At 36.5% G+C, this 16,561-nt stretch overlaps 3 protein-coding genes across 3 annotated transcripts in view; 2 read left to right on the top strand and 1 right to left on the bottom strand.

Moving 5' to 3' along the window:
• The window catches only part of LOC6035000 (cytosolic carboxypeptidase 6), a 28,414-nt gene extending 22,405 nt beyond the window's left edge, over positions 1 to 6,009 (bottom strand). The window contains exon 1 of the mRNA XM_038259818.1: positions 5,411 to 6,009. Coding sequence (XP_038115746.1) covers positions 5,411 to 5,429 — 19 coding nt within the window. The 5' untranslated portion in view covers positions 5,430 to 6,009. The remainder of the gene's footprint in view (positions 1 to 5,410) is intronic.
• On the top strand, positions 478 to 2,691 carry LOC6034998 (ionotropic receptor 75a). The gene is made up of 5 exons (XM_038259821.1): positions 478 to 1,110; positions 1,168 to 1,295; positions 1,357 to 1,951; positions 2,006 to 2,159; positions 2,225 to 2,691. The coding sequence occupies exons 1-5, from the start codon at positions 487 to 489 to the stop codon at positions 2,593 to 2,595; spliced, it is 1,872 nt and encodes a 623-aa protein (XP_038115749.1). The 5' UTR covers positions 478 to 486; the 3' UTR covers positions 2,596 to 2,691.
• A 6,158-nt stretch (positions 6,010 to 12,167) lies between the features above and the next one.
• LOC6034997 (ionotropic receptor 75a) lies at positions 12,168 to 15,793 on the top strand. The gene is made up of 5 exons (XM_038259825.1): positions 12,168 to 12,790; positions 14,309 to 14,436; positions 14,495 to 15,086; positions 15,140 to 15,293; positions 15,349 to 15,793. Exons 1-5 carry the CDS (start codon positions 12,185 to 12,187, stop codon positions 15,717 to 15,719), a joined length of 1,851 nt encoding a protein of 616 aa, XP_038115753.1. The 5' UTR covers positions 12,168 to 12,184; the 3' UTR covers positions 15,720 to 15,793.
• Positions 15,794 to 16,561: the final 768 nt, after the last annotated feature.

Consider the following 16,561-nt stretch of genomic DNA (forward strand, 5'->3'; position numbering starts at 1 on the left):
TGTAATTTAACTCAGTTTAACTAGATAATCATGTCGTTAAATGTTTTCAAAACTGTTTAATTAAGGTAAAAATAAATGATTACTGTATTAGTAGTCGTAGGCATAAATGAATTTCTTCGTAATTTTGTTTGGTTATGAACAATGTTCAAGGCTACGGGAATTGATAGTACTTCTGCGTGACTCGCAATCACTTTTTCCCTTTTATGGCTTTTGTTATTCTCACTTTTCACAAAACTAAAAAAAAGTAAGAATAATGTTTTTCACTGTGTCAGTATAAGAAACCAGAACACACTGTCAAGGCAATATCAACACAGTCACTTTTTCAGACCACTTATCATTTATCAATGATATCAACGATGACACTCTTAGGGTGAAATTTGAGTAAAATATTCATAATAATCAATTCGGCAAAGCAGAAAACATTCAAACAATGTTTTACCACGAGCGGTGACTGAAAACATTGCAGTTTAACAAGGGCCGAGCAACATGCTGCTTCTATCGTTTATCCTAGTTTCTTTTCTATCAGTTATTGAAAGCCAATCTGGTCTGATTTTAGAAATTATGCAACGAGAACGAATCAATGTGGCACTATTGCTTCAATGCAATGTTGTTACATCATTTGATATTGTCAAGCATCTTAGCGCTAATTTTACTGGTTTAATTCAAATTTTGCATATGAACTCAGATCGCTTTTACGAATATCATTCGCGGATTATGAGCACACGACATCATAGGATGTGTGTATTTGTAGATCTCGAGTGTCCTGAAGTTATGAAATTGTTGAAGCTTAGCTCGCAGCATGCATATTTTAATGGCTCTTATCATTGGATACTCTATTCACGAGCACGCCTGAGAAGTGTCATTGATAAAATGAAGAATCAAAATTTAAATGTGGACTCAAAAGTTACAATTGCGTTGTACGATCAAACAGATGCGGAAAGATATAGCTTGTTTGAGATATTCAACACAGTTAAAAAGCAACATGGTAAACTGAACGTTACTTTCATTGGATCATGGACTCCGGCTGAAGGATTGCAGTTGATTTGCAATACCAAGTCTTATCTGAATAGAAAAGATTTGAAAGGCATAACTCTAATAACGTCTGCCTCTGTATGAGTGCAATAATTAAATAAAAGTACTGCCATCGAAAATTTATTGATATTACAGGTTTTGGGAGTCAAATGGAATACCACATTAGAAGAACATTTACAAAGCATGGATCCTCCGAACAAATGGGCTGTGGACAGATTTGGATATAGAATAACCCACTTGCTTAGTCATCATCACAATTTTAAGTAAGTTTAAGATGTTCCTACCAATCAATTAAAACATAACAATTTGTTTGTTATTTCACAGAATGAAATTCATCATAACGTTAGGTTGGGGCCTGCAATACCTCGGAACCAACTCAACTAAGGGCACCGTGGGCCAGTTGCAGCAGAATTTAGTGGATATTTCTAGCGTGCCTCTGGCACTACAATTGGATCGACTGGGTTCTTATGCAGCGGTTGGAGTTATATCAGTAGCTAAATTTATAATCATTTTTCGCCATCCCAAGTACAGCTCGACGACGAACGTGTTTTTCCAACCGTTTGAAAGCTTTTTGTGGTTTGCAATTGTTGCAGCACTAATAACATCCGTCATTGCTTTCCTAGTGGTCACCAAATTTAGAACAAGAGTTGATGTGCTGGATAAAATTAACGTGACATTGATAATATTTGGATTCTTCTGCCAGCAAGGGGTTTCAATCAAAACAATTCAACTTTCTTTTCGAATGATTGTTATTGCTTTACTTTTGTTCAGTGTTATAATTTATCAATTTTATTCATCTTTCCTTCTTGGATTTCTATTAGTTCTACCTGCCAAAACTATTAAATCATTAGAACAATTGCTGGAAAGTGATCTTCACTTATCGATCGAGGAAACTTCTTACAATCGACTGTTTTTCAATGTATGTTTATTTTTTCACTTAAAATTTAATCGTTAAAAAATCCCTCTGTTTTAGAAAACAAAAGATCAAACTGCAATTGAATTGTACGAGAAAAAAGTTTTGCCCAATAAGTACGGATTTGTCGATGCCAACACCGGACTTGCCCTCGTAAAACGTGGAGGACATGCATTTCAGTGCGAAGTATCTTATGGGTACAACATAATTCAAGGTCTGTCAAACGCATTAAGTGCAATTTATTATCAATAACAAAATTAAAAACAATCCTCTTCCCAGAATCGTTTGACCTTCAGGAAATTTGCGAAGTTCAAGAAGTGATACTATTTCCGTTTCGGCCGCTGCACATGGTGCTGCCGCTGGGCAGTCCGCTCAAAGAACTCTTCCGGGTTAGTGTGCGACGTTTGATGGAAACGGGTGTAGCACAGTATTATACGAATAAATTTTACGCTCAAAGACCCCGGTGCGTTCAGAACAGTTACGCCGCCGTTCAGATCAAATTGAGCGACATCGACGGACCATTTTGGATGCTGGCGTGGGCAGCGGGTGTGGCTTTTGCTTTGTTGGTGGTGGAAAATGTTGTACATAGGGTTAGCATGTTTTTGGAGACGCGCAGGGTTTTGAGACATTATCCGGTGTGGCTTGAATAAATAGGCGGAAAGAATTTCTAGGCGGCAAAATTAAAAAAAAAACGGAAAAGTAGTTTGGTAAAGTAATACAAATAACACACGATAGTTTGACTAGGACTATTTGTTTTTTTTAATTATCATTTTGACTTGCTTGTCATAAATAAAATTTCAGACTAAAGTCCTCGCTCTTCAGTTTTCTCTTTCCTAAGTATGTGTGTAATTCTCCGCCAACTCACACAGCAGTTGCCCCGACTCCTCTTCGATTTGCGTGAAACTTTGTCCTAAGGGGTAACTTTTGTCCCTGAATTCGAGGTCCGTTTCTTGATATCTCTTACCGGATGGGCGTTACAGTCCCTTCCATTTTTGGTGTCAAAGAGACGCACCAAAACTTGTGTCATGGGAAACACGATATCTAATCGGTTCCTCAGAGAAAATGCTTCCCCGAATCCGATGCAATCGACAGAATTTGATTTTATGTCCACGCGGACTGACGCGAATGTGGAGGAGCGGCCGTGGCTGACTGGTTACGGTGTTTGCTTTGTAAGCGAATGATCCTGGGTTTGATTCCCATCTGCTCCCAACGAGAAAGTATAGGAAATATAAATCTTGAAATTCTGAACATGAACGAAAAATCAAAGTCGCTCGAGGCGGGGTTCAATCCCCCGTCCTTTGGATTGGTAAGCAAAAATGCTAACCACTATGCCTTTGCGACTTAGTGAGCTATAACTGGAATTAGGAATACTGTTACTATCAACTATATACGCGCTGGGTCCTTGTCCATCTGACAAGGGTTCGGAAGTTCTAAATAACGTTTGAATCTTATTGGTCCAAACGTTCTTCAGGGCGGGGCTTGTCGATAAAGCTGAAGTACCTCGCGCTCGGCTAGCCAGCGTAGAAATGGGTCACCGAAGCTCGGCAGAGCTAACACCTTCCAAATGCCTATGCGAGTTATTTGCATGTATAGAATGTAGATCTAAAAATACATGGAAACAACTCAAATCGTACAATTTAAAAAAAACCATGCGTCTCCTCCCAATTATATGAGCCATCTACAAGAATATGGAAGCGCCTGGTGCATAGCCATTTCCTTTAAGCACAACGGAAACAACCAATACAAATGTATAAAAAAGATTTCAAGTTCGGGGGGTCCACAGCTAGCATTTTTTGTACGATCATAAAAATAAATATTAAATGTTTAAAATTAAAATATTTAAAAAAAAATTTTAAATTTATTTGTTTACTAAAATTTTATGTATCTCAAAGGTCTATGGGTACTTCGGGATGTCCCGAATCATGTGCGTATAGCATAAGTGCATATGCAAAGCAAAGCAATTCACTTTAACGACCCCCGGGTCTTTTGTGGGCTCTGTTGCAAGTTTCTGCTCATTTCTAGGCGTCCGAAGGATATGTGTGGTGAGTCACCCCAAACCTCTTTTACGCAGTGCATATGGTAGACTACTATATGAATGTAATGGGATGTCCATGGTCATACAAGGGCTCCCTGGAGTTAAGATCTATTAGTCTACCGCCGTAACAAGCAAGAGGTCGTCGGATTTTGACCCCGGATCATGTGCGTATAGCATCCGTCCCGTGAAAAAAATCCCGGGAATTCCCGGGATTTCCTGGAAAACATATTTCCCGTTTCCCGGGAAATTTGTAAATTTCCCGGGAATTCCCGAAATACAAGCGTAAGTATACATTTTCCTACCTTTTTGCCATCAATGATTTGAAATTATACAAAAAATAATAATTACAGAATTTAATTAATTTCAACCTTCATATTCATATTGAGTTTGTCTGTAAATTTTATGTCAAGGTTTAATTCAGATAATATTTATTTATTTATTATTTAGGAATATTGTTTGCTTATATGTTGGACAACAAAAATAACGCTATTATGGATTGAATATAAAATATTTTATTTTCGACAAGCTATTTTAACGATTTTTTTGTTATATCATTCATATATATTCACCTCTTCCGGCCAGGAATAACATTGAGATTTATTTGACATTTTTGTTTATTGGTTGAAAATTGAATTGATATAATTAAATTATTCAAAAAGAGTTGTTCGATAAGAATTTGTTTCAAAGTATTCGAGAAATTACTGTTTGTTATAATTTTTTAAAGCACGTTAGCTAGCAAATATAAATAAAATATCGTTTGATTTCAACCACTTTTACACTATGAAAATTATTTTAATCTAATTAATTAATTAGGCCATGTAACCATATAACTAAAATCATACCATAATTGAAACCATGAAAAATAATTCAAAATAACTTCGTATCATACGAAATTTACATGATTTTTTCACTTTCAACTTTATGGTATGAGAATGAATTTGCTTTTAACTAAAATGATGCAGCTAGTTTTAATCGCTTCTAGAAGTGCATTACGCGTTTCAAGGCAATATTATATCGATATATTACAAATTATCCAGAGTTATCATTAAAGGTTGTTTCTTAATGTTGTGAAGATGATATGCGATTTTGTAAATACAATCGTTGATATTATACATAGTGGAACAGCATCTAATTCCAGCGTGCCTCTAATGTTGGCAGGTCAGAACTTTGACATTCAATTAAAGCTAATTAAAAGCGTTTTCAACTGAAATCGGGTGATAATTAGCTGAATTAGAAGTGAGCAAGAAAGTTTCAATCATAAGTTTTGTAAAATTAGTTGTTTAAATAGTGAAAACCAGCAAATTGGATGGAGTTAGGAGCGAGAGCTTAACCTGCCAAAGATACGAGAATTTCCCCTACATCAATTTGGACTATTCAGTATTTTTTTTTCACAGCATACCAGAAGGCCGAAGAAGCTTTTAATTACTTACCCGAACCAAAGTCCCCCATCCTGTTTGATTATTCCCCTAGACAACGACGGTTCTGGCCTTCCTAATCGCTTTCCATGCTGAACATCCGTGGTGTCGCTAGTCTAGCAGCGACGTTTTTATTTTAGTGACGATTGATTTTTGCCCACCACATCGGATGGCACACTTATCCACAAGGACTTGCAGAACCTTCTTCGGCGAGCTGTCGAAATGGCTTATCCCGCATAAATCTAGATTTTGCCCTCGACACTTTCTTGCGCATGCAAATTTTGGCACTTTCGTCAAACGGTGTGTTGCACTCTGGGAATCGAACTTTCGCGGGTAATTTATGGCCACCAGTCATGAAACGCTGAGCTGAACTTTTTATTTTCTCTCTCTAATCGTACTTGTGCAATCTGCCAAACCTCGTCAAAACAACGTTCAACTTGTACCGGGTGCCGGTATGATATCGTTTCCGGTTCCGGGGAAAAATCCTACTTAGCGCGGCCAGCTCGGTTGACCGTCTGGCACCGGAATGCTCCCAAATCTACGTTGGTTGTTTGGTCGACTGACTCGCGCCCTGGAAGTCCTTGCGACTGCAAACACCAAATTGACAAACTACCTTCGGCTGTTTAGGGCTAATAAATGTGTCATTTTTTTTTCGTTCGTTGTTTTATGTGCGGAAATTTGGAATATATACGTGAGGAATTTATAATTCCCTTAGCAGCGGGCGGAAAAAAAAGTTTGATCGATAACAGATGGCGTGGCGCACGCCGAGATCCTCCTCCGACCGACGGGGCGGAAATAGGTCTCTGCACAGTCAAAAGTCTGCTGCCAGGACTGGGCGGGTGGGAGTTGCAGTCTGGCTAAAAATAGCAAACACGCGTGCGACCTTCTCGGCGGATGTTCGGATGTCGGTCCGCGGGGCGTGATGAAGACTTCTCGTCAGTCAGTCTGAGACTGGCGATGTTTTGGGTTGGAGCTTACACGGAGGGAATAAATGCAAGAGTTTTTCTACCACATTTTTAAAATTGTACATTTTTTTTCTTCAGCAAATACAGAAATTAAATGGTTTGTTTAATATGTTTAACATCAAATTTATAGAAAAAAAAAATAAATCCATCAAAAGCTCTTACGGATTCTTTGATAATAATTGAAACCTTGGATCGAAATATTAGTTTATGCAACAACCAGCGATGCCAGGTTGCCAGATGTTTCGAGTTACAAATTGTATAATTTAATGCTTCCAGACTTTGTTAAATTGATGTATGATGTTTATTTCGTGAAGCTATAATGTATAATGAGGCTACCAACTGTACGGATTTTCGACCCTCTCCGCGGATTTTAAACAGGCTGGAATTTTTGTACGGAATTTTTCGCATGGTACGGATTTGTACGGAATTTCAAAAACTTTTTAAAAAAATTCATAGCTTTTTTGATTTGGTCAAAGCTTTTGCTTATTAGACATTTTTATTTAACTGTCAGTTTGATTTTAAAGAGATAACTTGCATAATTTTCCGGGTTTTCCTCAGTTCAAACTTGATTGTCAATAATTGTTCTTTTCAAATTCCTTACAAAACATATTTATCAAATAAAAGATCAAAAGGCTTTCTAAAGCTTGTGAAAACCTTGTGTTGTGCTTGTATTTATAGGACCTTTCCAATATAAGCTCTAGAAGCTCGTAAAAACTCTGACAAAGATATTATTCATAAAAGCAAACTTGATATTTCGTAATCTTTTAAACGTTTAACAAAAATATTTCCAAATTCCAAATTTATCTAAATAATTCCTGGACATTTTTTGTTATACCATGGTGTCATGTCGGTAAAGTATACGGATTTTTGTTCAGCAAGAGTTGGTAGCCTTAATGTATAAAAAGTGAAAATATACCATTTTTGAGCACAATGTTGCTCATTACTTTCTGGAAAGTGCCTTGCCAGTTTACTTCCAGTTTTGTTTTGACAGATTTTTTTTTGTTCAGACCTGGTAACCCTGGCAACAAGGTGCCAAAAGTAGTAGACGTGTGTGACGTGCGCGCTAAAGGCATCGTGCCTCGAGTTGTTTGACGGATGGAGGTGGAAGAGACCTCCGAGACGGATGATTTCCAACTCATCCCCGGAAATCGGAAGCGGAAGAAGACCCCTGAGATCACCGGAGCTGTCGTCGGAGAAGGAAAAGAGGAGCAGAATGTGCTCAATACAGGGTGACCACTCAAATTCCATTTTCAAATTCCCGACTTTTTCCCGACTTTTTTCCAGACTTTTCCAGAATGCTCAAAACATAGAAATTTCTTATTTAAAGAATGATTTCAAACAAAAAACCTTCTATAAGAAAAGTCAATATTAACAACCGAAAAAAAAATCTCAATGAATTAAAAAACCCAAGTGTAGGTATTATTTTGTAAATATAGAAACTAAACAACAAATAAAGAAAACTTTAAAAATGTAATTTCATTATTATGATTCAGAGTAGAAACACAAACAATTAGTCTTTGAAAAAATAATCAAAAGTACAACAATACTTATAACTTCCATGGTATTTTTTAAATTGGCAAATGTAATGTTTTTGATATTTTTGTTTAACTTCATCATCATTTTAAATCAAAGAATTCGCAAAAAAATAATTGCTGTTATTATTCATTAAAAGGATTTAGAAAAATTTCAAGGAATTCATAAAAGAAAATGTTTTTGCCAAGTTCCCTTTTTAATTTTGTAATTTTTGATATTGATTTTTTAAATCAATGTTAATTTATCGATATGGTATGCAGTATTTAACTGTTTTTTTTTTTCAATGAAAATTCAGTTTGATATGATTTTATGTTTTCCCACTTATTTTAAGCAAAATGTTTGAAGAGACAATTTTTTAAACAATCAAGCAATAACTCAAATTTTTTTGGATTTTTTTGCAATTTCAATATTTTCTTTATGTTTTCAAAACGTAAAAAAGTTTTCCAATTTCGGATTTTATTCGATATTTAAGTTTTCCGCAAACTGAAAATCAAGCTTTATCTATGGTAGGTGATTTATCCATACTCACAAAAAAAGTTCAAGGGCAACATTTGAAAAAAAAAACATATTTTAAATTACTCAATGAATTTAGTTAAACAATTACAAATATTTATCCAAAAAAACCATTGCCAAACTCAAGTTTAAATATTCGATTATGTGACAAAATCAAATAGAATCACAATTCTAAGCTGGCCATTAGGCTCTATTTTTATATTAGTTTTTCATTAACTTTACCTCTTGTTTTATGAACAAAAATTAATAGCGATCATTTGATTCATAAAAAAAGACTTGATGAATAAGATTTTGAATGTCTCAAACCATACTCAAATATATTGAAATAGTGAAATAATGTCTCAAACCATACTCAAATATATTGAAATAGTGCAAAGAACCTTAAATTTAAAGTAAGTTACTAGAACAGAAATGAGTGAATTCAATTTGAAAATTGTACAAAATTATTCAAGGGTTAAAAAATAATTTTCAAACAAGTATGCTCAGAATTCCCGACTTTTCCCGACTTTTTGACAAAAAATCATAAATTCCCGACTTTTTCCCGATTTTTGGCGGATTTTGGCGAATTCCCGACTTTTTCCCGACTTTCCCGATTTCCCGACTTGAGTGGCCACCCTGTCAATAACAACAAGTTCAGCCCGCTAGCGGAAAACGAAAACAACAACAATGCCAGCCCAGCAGGAGGAGGAGACGCCCCGGCGGTTTCACCACCCGGCCAGTCGGCAGGTAAACAAAAGCAACCACCTTTGGTGGTGAAGAGCACCACGGATTTTTACAAGCTCGTGGCAATAGTGGAAAGTTGTAAATTTGGTTTCAACCCGATTTACAAACAAACCCGATTTGGAACTAAGGTGACCTGCTTCTCTGTCAATGATTTTGACAAGTTGCAGGAGCTTCTCCAGAGGAAGAAAGTGGAATTCTCGCCCACGAACGGCGGAGCGAACGAAATCATCGGGTAGTTCTTCGTGGTTTACTTGATGAACTAAAACCGGACGAGGTCAAGTACCTGCTGAAGAGGGATCTCAAGCTGGACGCGCTGGAGGTGCATGTCATCAAGCGGAAAGAAAAGTTCACTGTGGACGAAACTCCGTACATTGTGGTCTTCCCCAAGGGATACACCAATCTAAAGAAGCTCTCTGCAATGAAAGTTGTGGCAAGCACTATCATCCGGTGGGAGGCCTACCGGAACAAGCGGCCGAACGTGACCCAGTGCAGGAACTGCTTGCAGCTGGGTCATGGAACCAGGAACTGTCACATCAAGGGGAGGTGCAACAACTGTGGGGGTCCCCACAAGACGGACGAGTGCAAAGTCCAGGAAGCCCAGCCAAAGCGGTGTGCCAACTGCTCTGGAGCTCACGAAACCACGGACCGCAGCTGCCCCAAGCGTGCGGACTTCATCCAGAGGCGCCAGCAGGCGTCGAAACCGAAACCGCCGGCAGGGAAGGCGGAGAAGCAGAGTCCAGCAGTTCCGGTGTTCACGCCGGCGGAGTTCCCTCCGCTGCCGGGCGCAGTTCCGCACGGAAAATTGAAAGATCGCTCTCGCCCCGCAGGAAAAAGCCAAGGAAGCAGTGGCTCCCGAGACGTTGGAACCACAAAGGAGGAAGCCGGGGAGGTGCTCTACAGTTCAGCTGAGCTGTTGGGCATTTTCTCCGAGTACATCGGCAGGTTCAATACCTGCAAGACCCGCTTGGACCAAGTAACCCTCGTCAGTTACAACCTGGTCACAGCACCTAAAAGGACCTAATAAAAATAAGTTATGAAAAAAAGGTGCCAAAAGTAGATTTTTCCATGCAACATTTTGTTGCAATTCCGAAAACACCTAGTGAAAGACGTGCACTAAGGGGTTACATACATGTAGAAAAAAAATCATATTACAGAAAATTTAGTTCATCCACCAAAAACATGATCTTCGATCACTCCTAATAGTTTCCTTAAGATACTTTATGATTAAATTGAGCAAGAGACGATTTAAGTTCAAAATTTTGCTATGCGCAAAGCTGACTGTCAAATTTTGTGAGCGCTTTTCTCTAAACACCCTTAACTGAGTTGATTTACGGGTGCCACGATATCTCGAGATGGGATAGACCGAATTGGCTGTAATTTGAGGTGAAAATTCTCAAGACATATGCCGTGTGTCTGGCGAAGCCCGATTTTTAAATTTAGCTTTCTGAAAAAAAAAGCGAAAATCATAAACTGACGATTGTTTATATGAAAAACATAAAAAAAATATTTTTATCTTCATTCAAATAAACTTTTTGAAAATCGGCCTTCGGCATGCACACGGGACCGGAATAACGAGTCTTCACCAAAATTTTGAGCCGATTTGGTAAAGGCAGTGTTGAAATATCGTGGCACCAGTATTTTGAAACTGCTAACTTCAAATAGCTGTATCTCGGCAATGATATCAACTTGTGACATTTTCGCCAATTTACATGTATGTTACCCCTTAATTGTTGCGAAATCAGCGTTTAAAAATATGATGAGTTTTGTAGACATTCAGCTATTCTTTTTTGTTTTGTTTTTGTTGACATTCAGCAATTCAGAATGGATTTTCTGAATGATTTGGTGTTTTCGTCTAAGTTGTAGGCGAGAGAAAAAAAAAATCACGGAAACAATCGCTTCCCGATTTTTTATTTGAAGGGATTCAAAAAGGCATCTTTCGGAAAATCTGGTATTGTATTTATATTATTTTTGAAAATAATTGTGATTTTTGAAAACAATCTAAAATATTGTCCAACAAAATTTCAAAAACCAATCGAAGATATTACACGTTTTTACCATAAAGTGCACTGATTTCTAGTTATAGACTTTTAAAGGTGCAATTCAAATAAAAACTTCATATAGGAAAAGCATCTCAGCCAGATTTGTTTTTTTTCAACTGAGAAAATTTCCTGCAATTTTCGTTTGTTGACTTCGATAATCGGAACGCTGGTTGCTGAGAAACAACCACTTTTAGCTTGAATGTAGTTTTTTTTCTCAATTTAATCTTTTTCCCCTTATTTTTCAACTGATGATATCATGGAAGCTGTTGGGAAGATTTTCAATGTTTGAAATTAAACTTTTGTAAAGTTTCTTACTGTTTCCAATAAAAATATATTCAAAAAAATAACTAAGCCTTTTTTGTGAAAATGTTTCAACCTAGTATTTTCACAATTTAAGATTGTGACAATTGATACTTAAGGTGTTATTAACACTCAAACGCTCGGGTAGTAATTTGATCCTTATTTTTTTCTTGAAATTGGTAGAATTGACCAATTTTGAAGCTTCCGGTTGCAAAAGATCCAGATTTGTCGATATTTTTGCTGATGGTAGCGCGACGTACTTTGCGGATGAAGCCTAACGACAGAAAAGTGTAAATCATGTAGAACTGAACATCACAGGTTTTATAACTCAATAACGTATAACTAGTCAATCAAAATGAAAATCAAGACAAATCGATTGTTGTTACAAATCCATCATTTATTTAAAATTATGAAAGTTCGGAATTGTCAACATTTCCTCTGAAAAACTTGAAAGTAAAGGAATCCAATTAACATGGTCCACATTTCGGTTAAAAACTCTATTTTCCAACTAAAGAATACATTCTCTTAAATTGAGGCATCCACGAGTCGCTTTACAACGAATCTCCACGGTTTTTCGAAAGTTTTCCTTTTTCCCTATTGCTCATTGACAAGATAATTTATTCTACCCACTGGAAGCACCCTTGTTCTGTGGTATAAAAGTTTGCGCCGGCAAGCAGCTCTTTTAGTGACAAAAACAGTTTTGTTATTTTTACACCATGTTTCTTTTTCTGTGGATGAGTTTGATCCAAGCGTCTAACGCCATCGTTAACTACTCACTTATAATGGAGTTTACCAAAAGAGAACTGGCAAACACTTTGATTATGTTCAGCTGTGATGGTTTGGACTACAAGCGACTTGGCCAAAATTTCGTGGGTTCCATGCATCACTTTCAAATGAATGCGGAGCGATTTTACAACGATCACCAACGGTTCATGACAGTTGGTCACTATAGATTGGCTGTGGTAGCCGATTTGAGTTGCGATTATAGTGGTGAATTAATGAATTTTTGTTCTGAAAATGAGTACTTTAACGGATCATATCGATGGTTATTATTTTCGGAGTTTAATATGAGTAAAACAATGGATTCTGTCAGAAAACAGAATTTGAATATCGATTCTCGTGTAACGATGGTGGTTGAGACCATTGAAGAAAATTTTGAATTTTATGAAATTTTTGGTACAGTACGCCGACGAGGAGGTAGCACACATGTGATGAAAGTTGGATCCAAGACGAAAAATAGTGGCGTTGTTTGGACCTGCACTACGAACTCATATTATGTGCGAGATAATCTTGGAGGAGTGACATTGCTAGGTGCTGTTGCGGTAGGTTAATTGATGTTGAATATAGTGTTACCGTAATCCGGGGTGACATAGCTAGGATTTCAATATATTTTTGTAGTATTTTCCAACTGGTAAGGATTTTCTCAAGATTATTATTTTCAAAGCAAAAAAAGTTTTTTCAATAACGTTTAAAAAAGCTACGATAAAAAATCTTAGTTTGCATTCCGGAGTGACTCTTATAGCCATGTTAAAAGCAGATGTAAGGTGTTCAAACTTGCTTGCTTGCTCATACATTTTTTAAGAAAAAAACAATGATTATGTTTAGTTAACTAAGTTTTTGCGAAGCGATAAAATTTTTTAGGTAAAATTTTTCAAAAGACAGAATTTTGTTTGAAATTCTTTAAACTAGTTTTTGCCTTCCTCACGTTACTGAGGATAAATCACTCAAAAAATGATCCTCTTAATCAGACCTCCTAGACCCACCTTCATGTATACCTATCGACTCAGAATCAAATTCTGAGCAAATGTCTGTGTGTGGTGGGATGTTGATAAAAAAATTGTCACTCGATTATCTTGACATTGGCTGAACCGATTTTGTCCGTTTTGGCGTCATTCGATCCGTCTTGAGGTCCCATAAGTCGCTATTAAAAATTATGCAGTTTAGTTAAGTACTTCAAAAGTTATGCTAAAAAAACGATTTTAACAAAAGTCCGGAAGATTGTAAAAAGGGTGGTTTTTGTAAGAAACCCCGTCATGCTATACATTTTCAGAAAGGTTCCTTTCCAACGCGTTCAAGACATTGAAGATCTGACAAATATATCAAAAGCTATAAGCACTTAAGTGTTATTTATACGCTTTTTGGAGGCCGGATCTCAGATATGTTGATGAAAACGTTGTCCGGATCTCTCATGCGACCTATCGTTGGATTGGTATTCAAAAGTGCTTTCCAACGCTTCCAAAACATTGAAGATCTGACAACCCTATCAAAAGTTATAAGCACTTAAGTGTTATTTACGCACTTTTTGCATTTTGGATAGCACCCTTTAAATGTGAAGAAGGCGCCAACCACCTAAGGGTGGATTAAGTAACGTTTTTTTAAATAAAATTATCGATTTATATTGAATTTTAAACTGAATTCGAAGCAAGAATAAATATTTTTAGTTTTGTATGAAATTTGAGACTTTGTTTGATTATGTTTCAAAAGCACATAATGTTTATTACTTACGAACTTATGTTACCTTCTAAGAATCCAAAAATGCATTCCGCCTTCCGATTAAAAATCATGTTCATTGAGCAAATCATGATACTTTAAAACAGTAAAATAATGCAATTCATCAACATTTTCTTTATTATAGTTGACTAACTTTTTAAACACTCCTTAATTTTATGAAAAATTCTTCCTGAGGTACTCGAGCACTTCTCTACCGCAGTCAGTATGATTCCATACCATTCCATACGTATTTAATTAGTACTCTATATTTTGCGGGAAAATCTCAAACCTAGCAAAGTCACCCCGTTTTACGGTACATATAATTTTTAAATATACATTTTACCTTTTAGACACTTGGATTTAACAAGCAACTTACCGCCAAGGAAAACATGCGGTCTTTGCAACCTCCGACAAATTACATAGGCTCTCGAATGTGTTATCAAATAGTTCAACTGCTGAAACGTCGGCTCAACTTTCGGTAGTACAAATCGTAACTAATACAATGTTAAACTTTAATTTGCTCAATTTTTTTTAAGAACTCAACACTTCATAGTGCCAGATTTTGGCTTCGACCTCATCGGGACCAACTCATCGAATGGGGTCGTTGGGAAACTGCAGCAAAACTTGATAGATTTGGGATTTTCTCCAATGGCTGTTACAAAAGAAAGGCTTGGAGTTTTCGATCAAACCGTACCGATTGCTACGGTTAGAATAACGATCATCTTTAGACATCCCAAAAGTGGGGGAACGCGAAATCTTTTCTTGCAGCCGTTTGACAATCAGGTTTGGACCTTAATTGGTGCAGTTTTGTTGGTATCAACAGGTATTTTGTCAGTTATTCTCTACGTTAAGCAGCGAAACAGTCGTTTCCATTGCAAGTATACACTGATTGTTTTTGGAATTTTCTGCCTTCAAAGCTATTCGGGAAGAGTATCAATCATCCCGTCGAGGATCACGCTTTTCACAGTGATCCTTTTCTCCGTCCTCTTGTATCAATTTTATTCATGCTTTATTATAGGATATTTGTTAGTACTACCACCAAAAAATATTCGAACTTTAGAGCAGCTTCTTGCAAGCAATCTCAAACTTTCTGTTGAAAATATTTCATATAATCATGATTTTTTAAAGGTAATGAAAGAATCTTTATTTGTGTATCGACTTTAAGTGTTTTACTTTTACAGAGAACAAATGTTGATGTCATTCATGATTTATATGAAAGAAAGGTACTTTCTCATGAATTTGGATTTACAAATGTCAGTATGGGAATATCTTTGGTCAAAAGAGGTGGATATGCCTTTCACTGTGACAATTCGTATGGAAATACTTTTATCATGAGTAAGTCAAACATATTGATCATGTTGATGTAATCTTTTTATATATTTTTATTCAGGAACTTTTTCCGATCATGAAATATGCGAGTTGCAAGAGATGAGTCTGTTCCCGCCTCGAGCAGTTAACCTTAACGTACCGAAAGGAAGCCCATTGAAGGAAATATTTCGCGTTACGCTGAGACGACTGCTGGAAATAGGGCTAGCCGAGTATTATCAAAGGAAATTGTTTATGAAACGACCACCCTGTCTGAGGCAGAACACTGCCTCCGTGCAGGTTCGGCTTGAAGATATTGGGGATCTCTGTATTTTGCTGATGATTGGTGTTTCTCTTAGTATTGCAATTTTAATGGTAGAAATAGTTGAATTTCGCGTGCGAAAGTACTGGGAGATGAAACAGTTTGCCAAACATTACACTGGATGGTTGGATTAACTAGAAAAAAATGCATGAATTTACTTTGTTTACTAAACCGAAACAAAAGTTCTCCGATCGAGCTCAAAATTTTTTTGGACCCGTATTTTTTTTGTTTTGCCATTAGGGTGACCTACATCGTTCTAGGGTGGTTCAAAAAATGGTAATTTTCGTAATTTTTTGCAAAAACCACTTTTTTCGTGATACAAATACGCAACTTTTGGTACCCTAACATGTATAGGTCATCGCTGAAATTTTAAAGTTATCGCAGTTTTAGTCAAAAAAGTTTTTTTGTCGATTTCGTCATTTTTCTGTTTATGCACGTGGTGCGTCGAAAAACTTAGTTTTTATTTTCAAAAATCATATCTCGGAAACGTTATGTGAAATTTTCCGAGGAATCCGATAAAAATATTTTCAGACATAAGCTTCTTGGTCCAAACACGGTTAAAACGCAATTTTAAGTTTTCATACGACTTTTTCAAATGTTAAAATAAAAATAGCCAAATAGCCTGATTGGAGAACTTTTTTTTCGGATTAGGTCCTTCTCAAATTTAATTATTATATAAACAAAACAATAAGATGCTTTCCTGGGTTCGTACAATGAGTAGGGGAGAGGGGGTAATATGCACACCGGGGGCAAAATGCACCCCCTGCTTTTCTCGGTATTGAGAAGAATTTTCCGAGAAAAAATCATAGAAATTGGAAGCTTAACATTGCAAAACTATGCTGGAAAAATTTGAGCATCGTAGTATAAAAACAGCTTAAGTTATTTGTAAAACTTTTAAAATGTTGTGTTTTCATCTAATTTTCATTGAAATCATATTGAAAGATTTTTGGACAGTATAAAAAGCATTTATTGATAT

This window comes from Culex quinquefasciatus, chromosome 3, assembly GCF_015732765.1.
Source record: "Culex quinquefasciatus strain JHB chromosome 3, VPISU_Cqui_1.0_pri_paternal, whole genome shotgun sequence".
Taxonomy (NCBI): domain Eukaryota; kingdom Metazoa; phylum Arthropoda; class Insecta; order Diptera; family Culicidae; genus Culex; species Culex quinquefasciatus.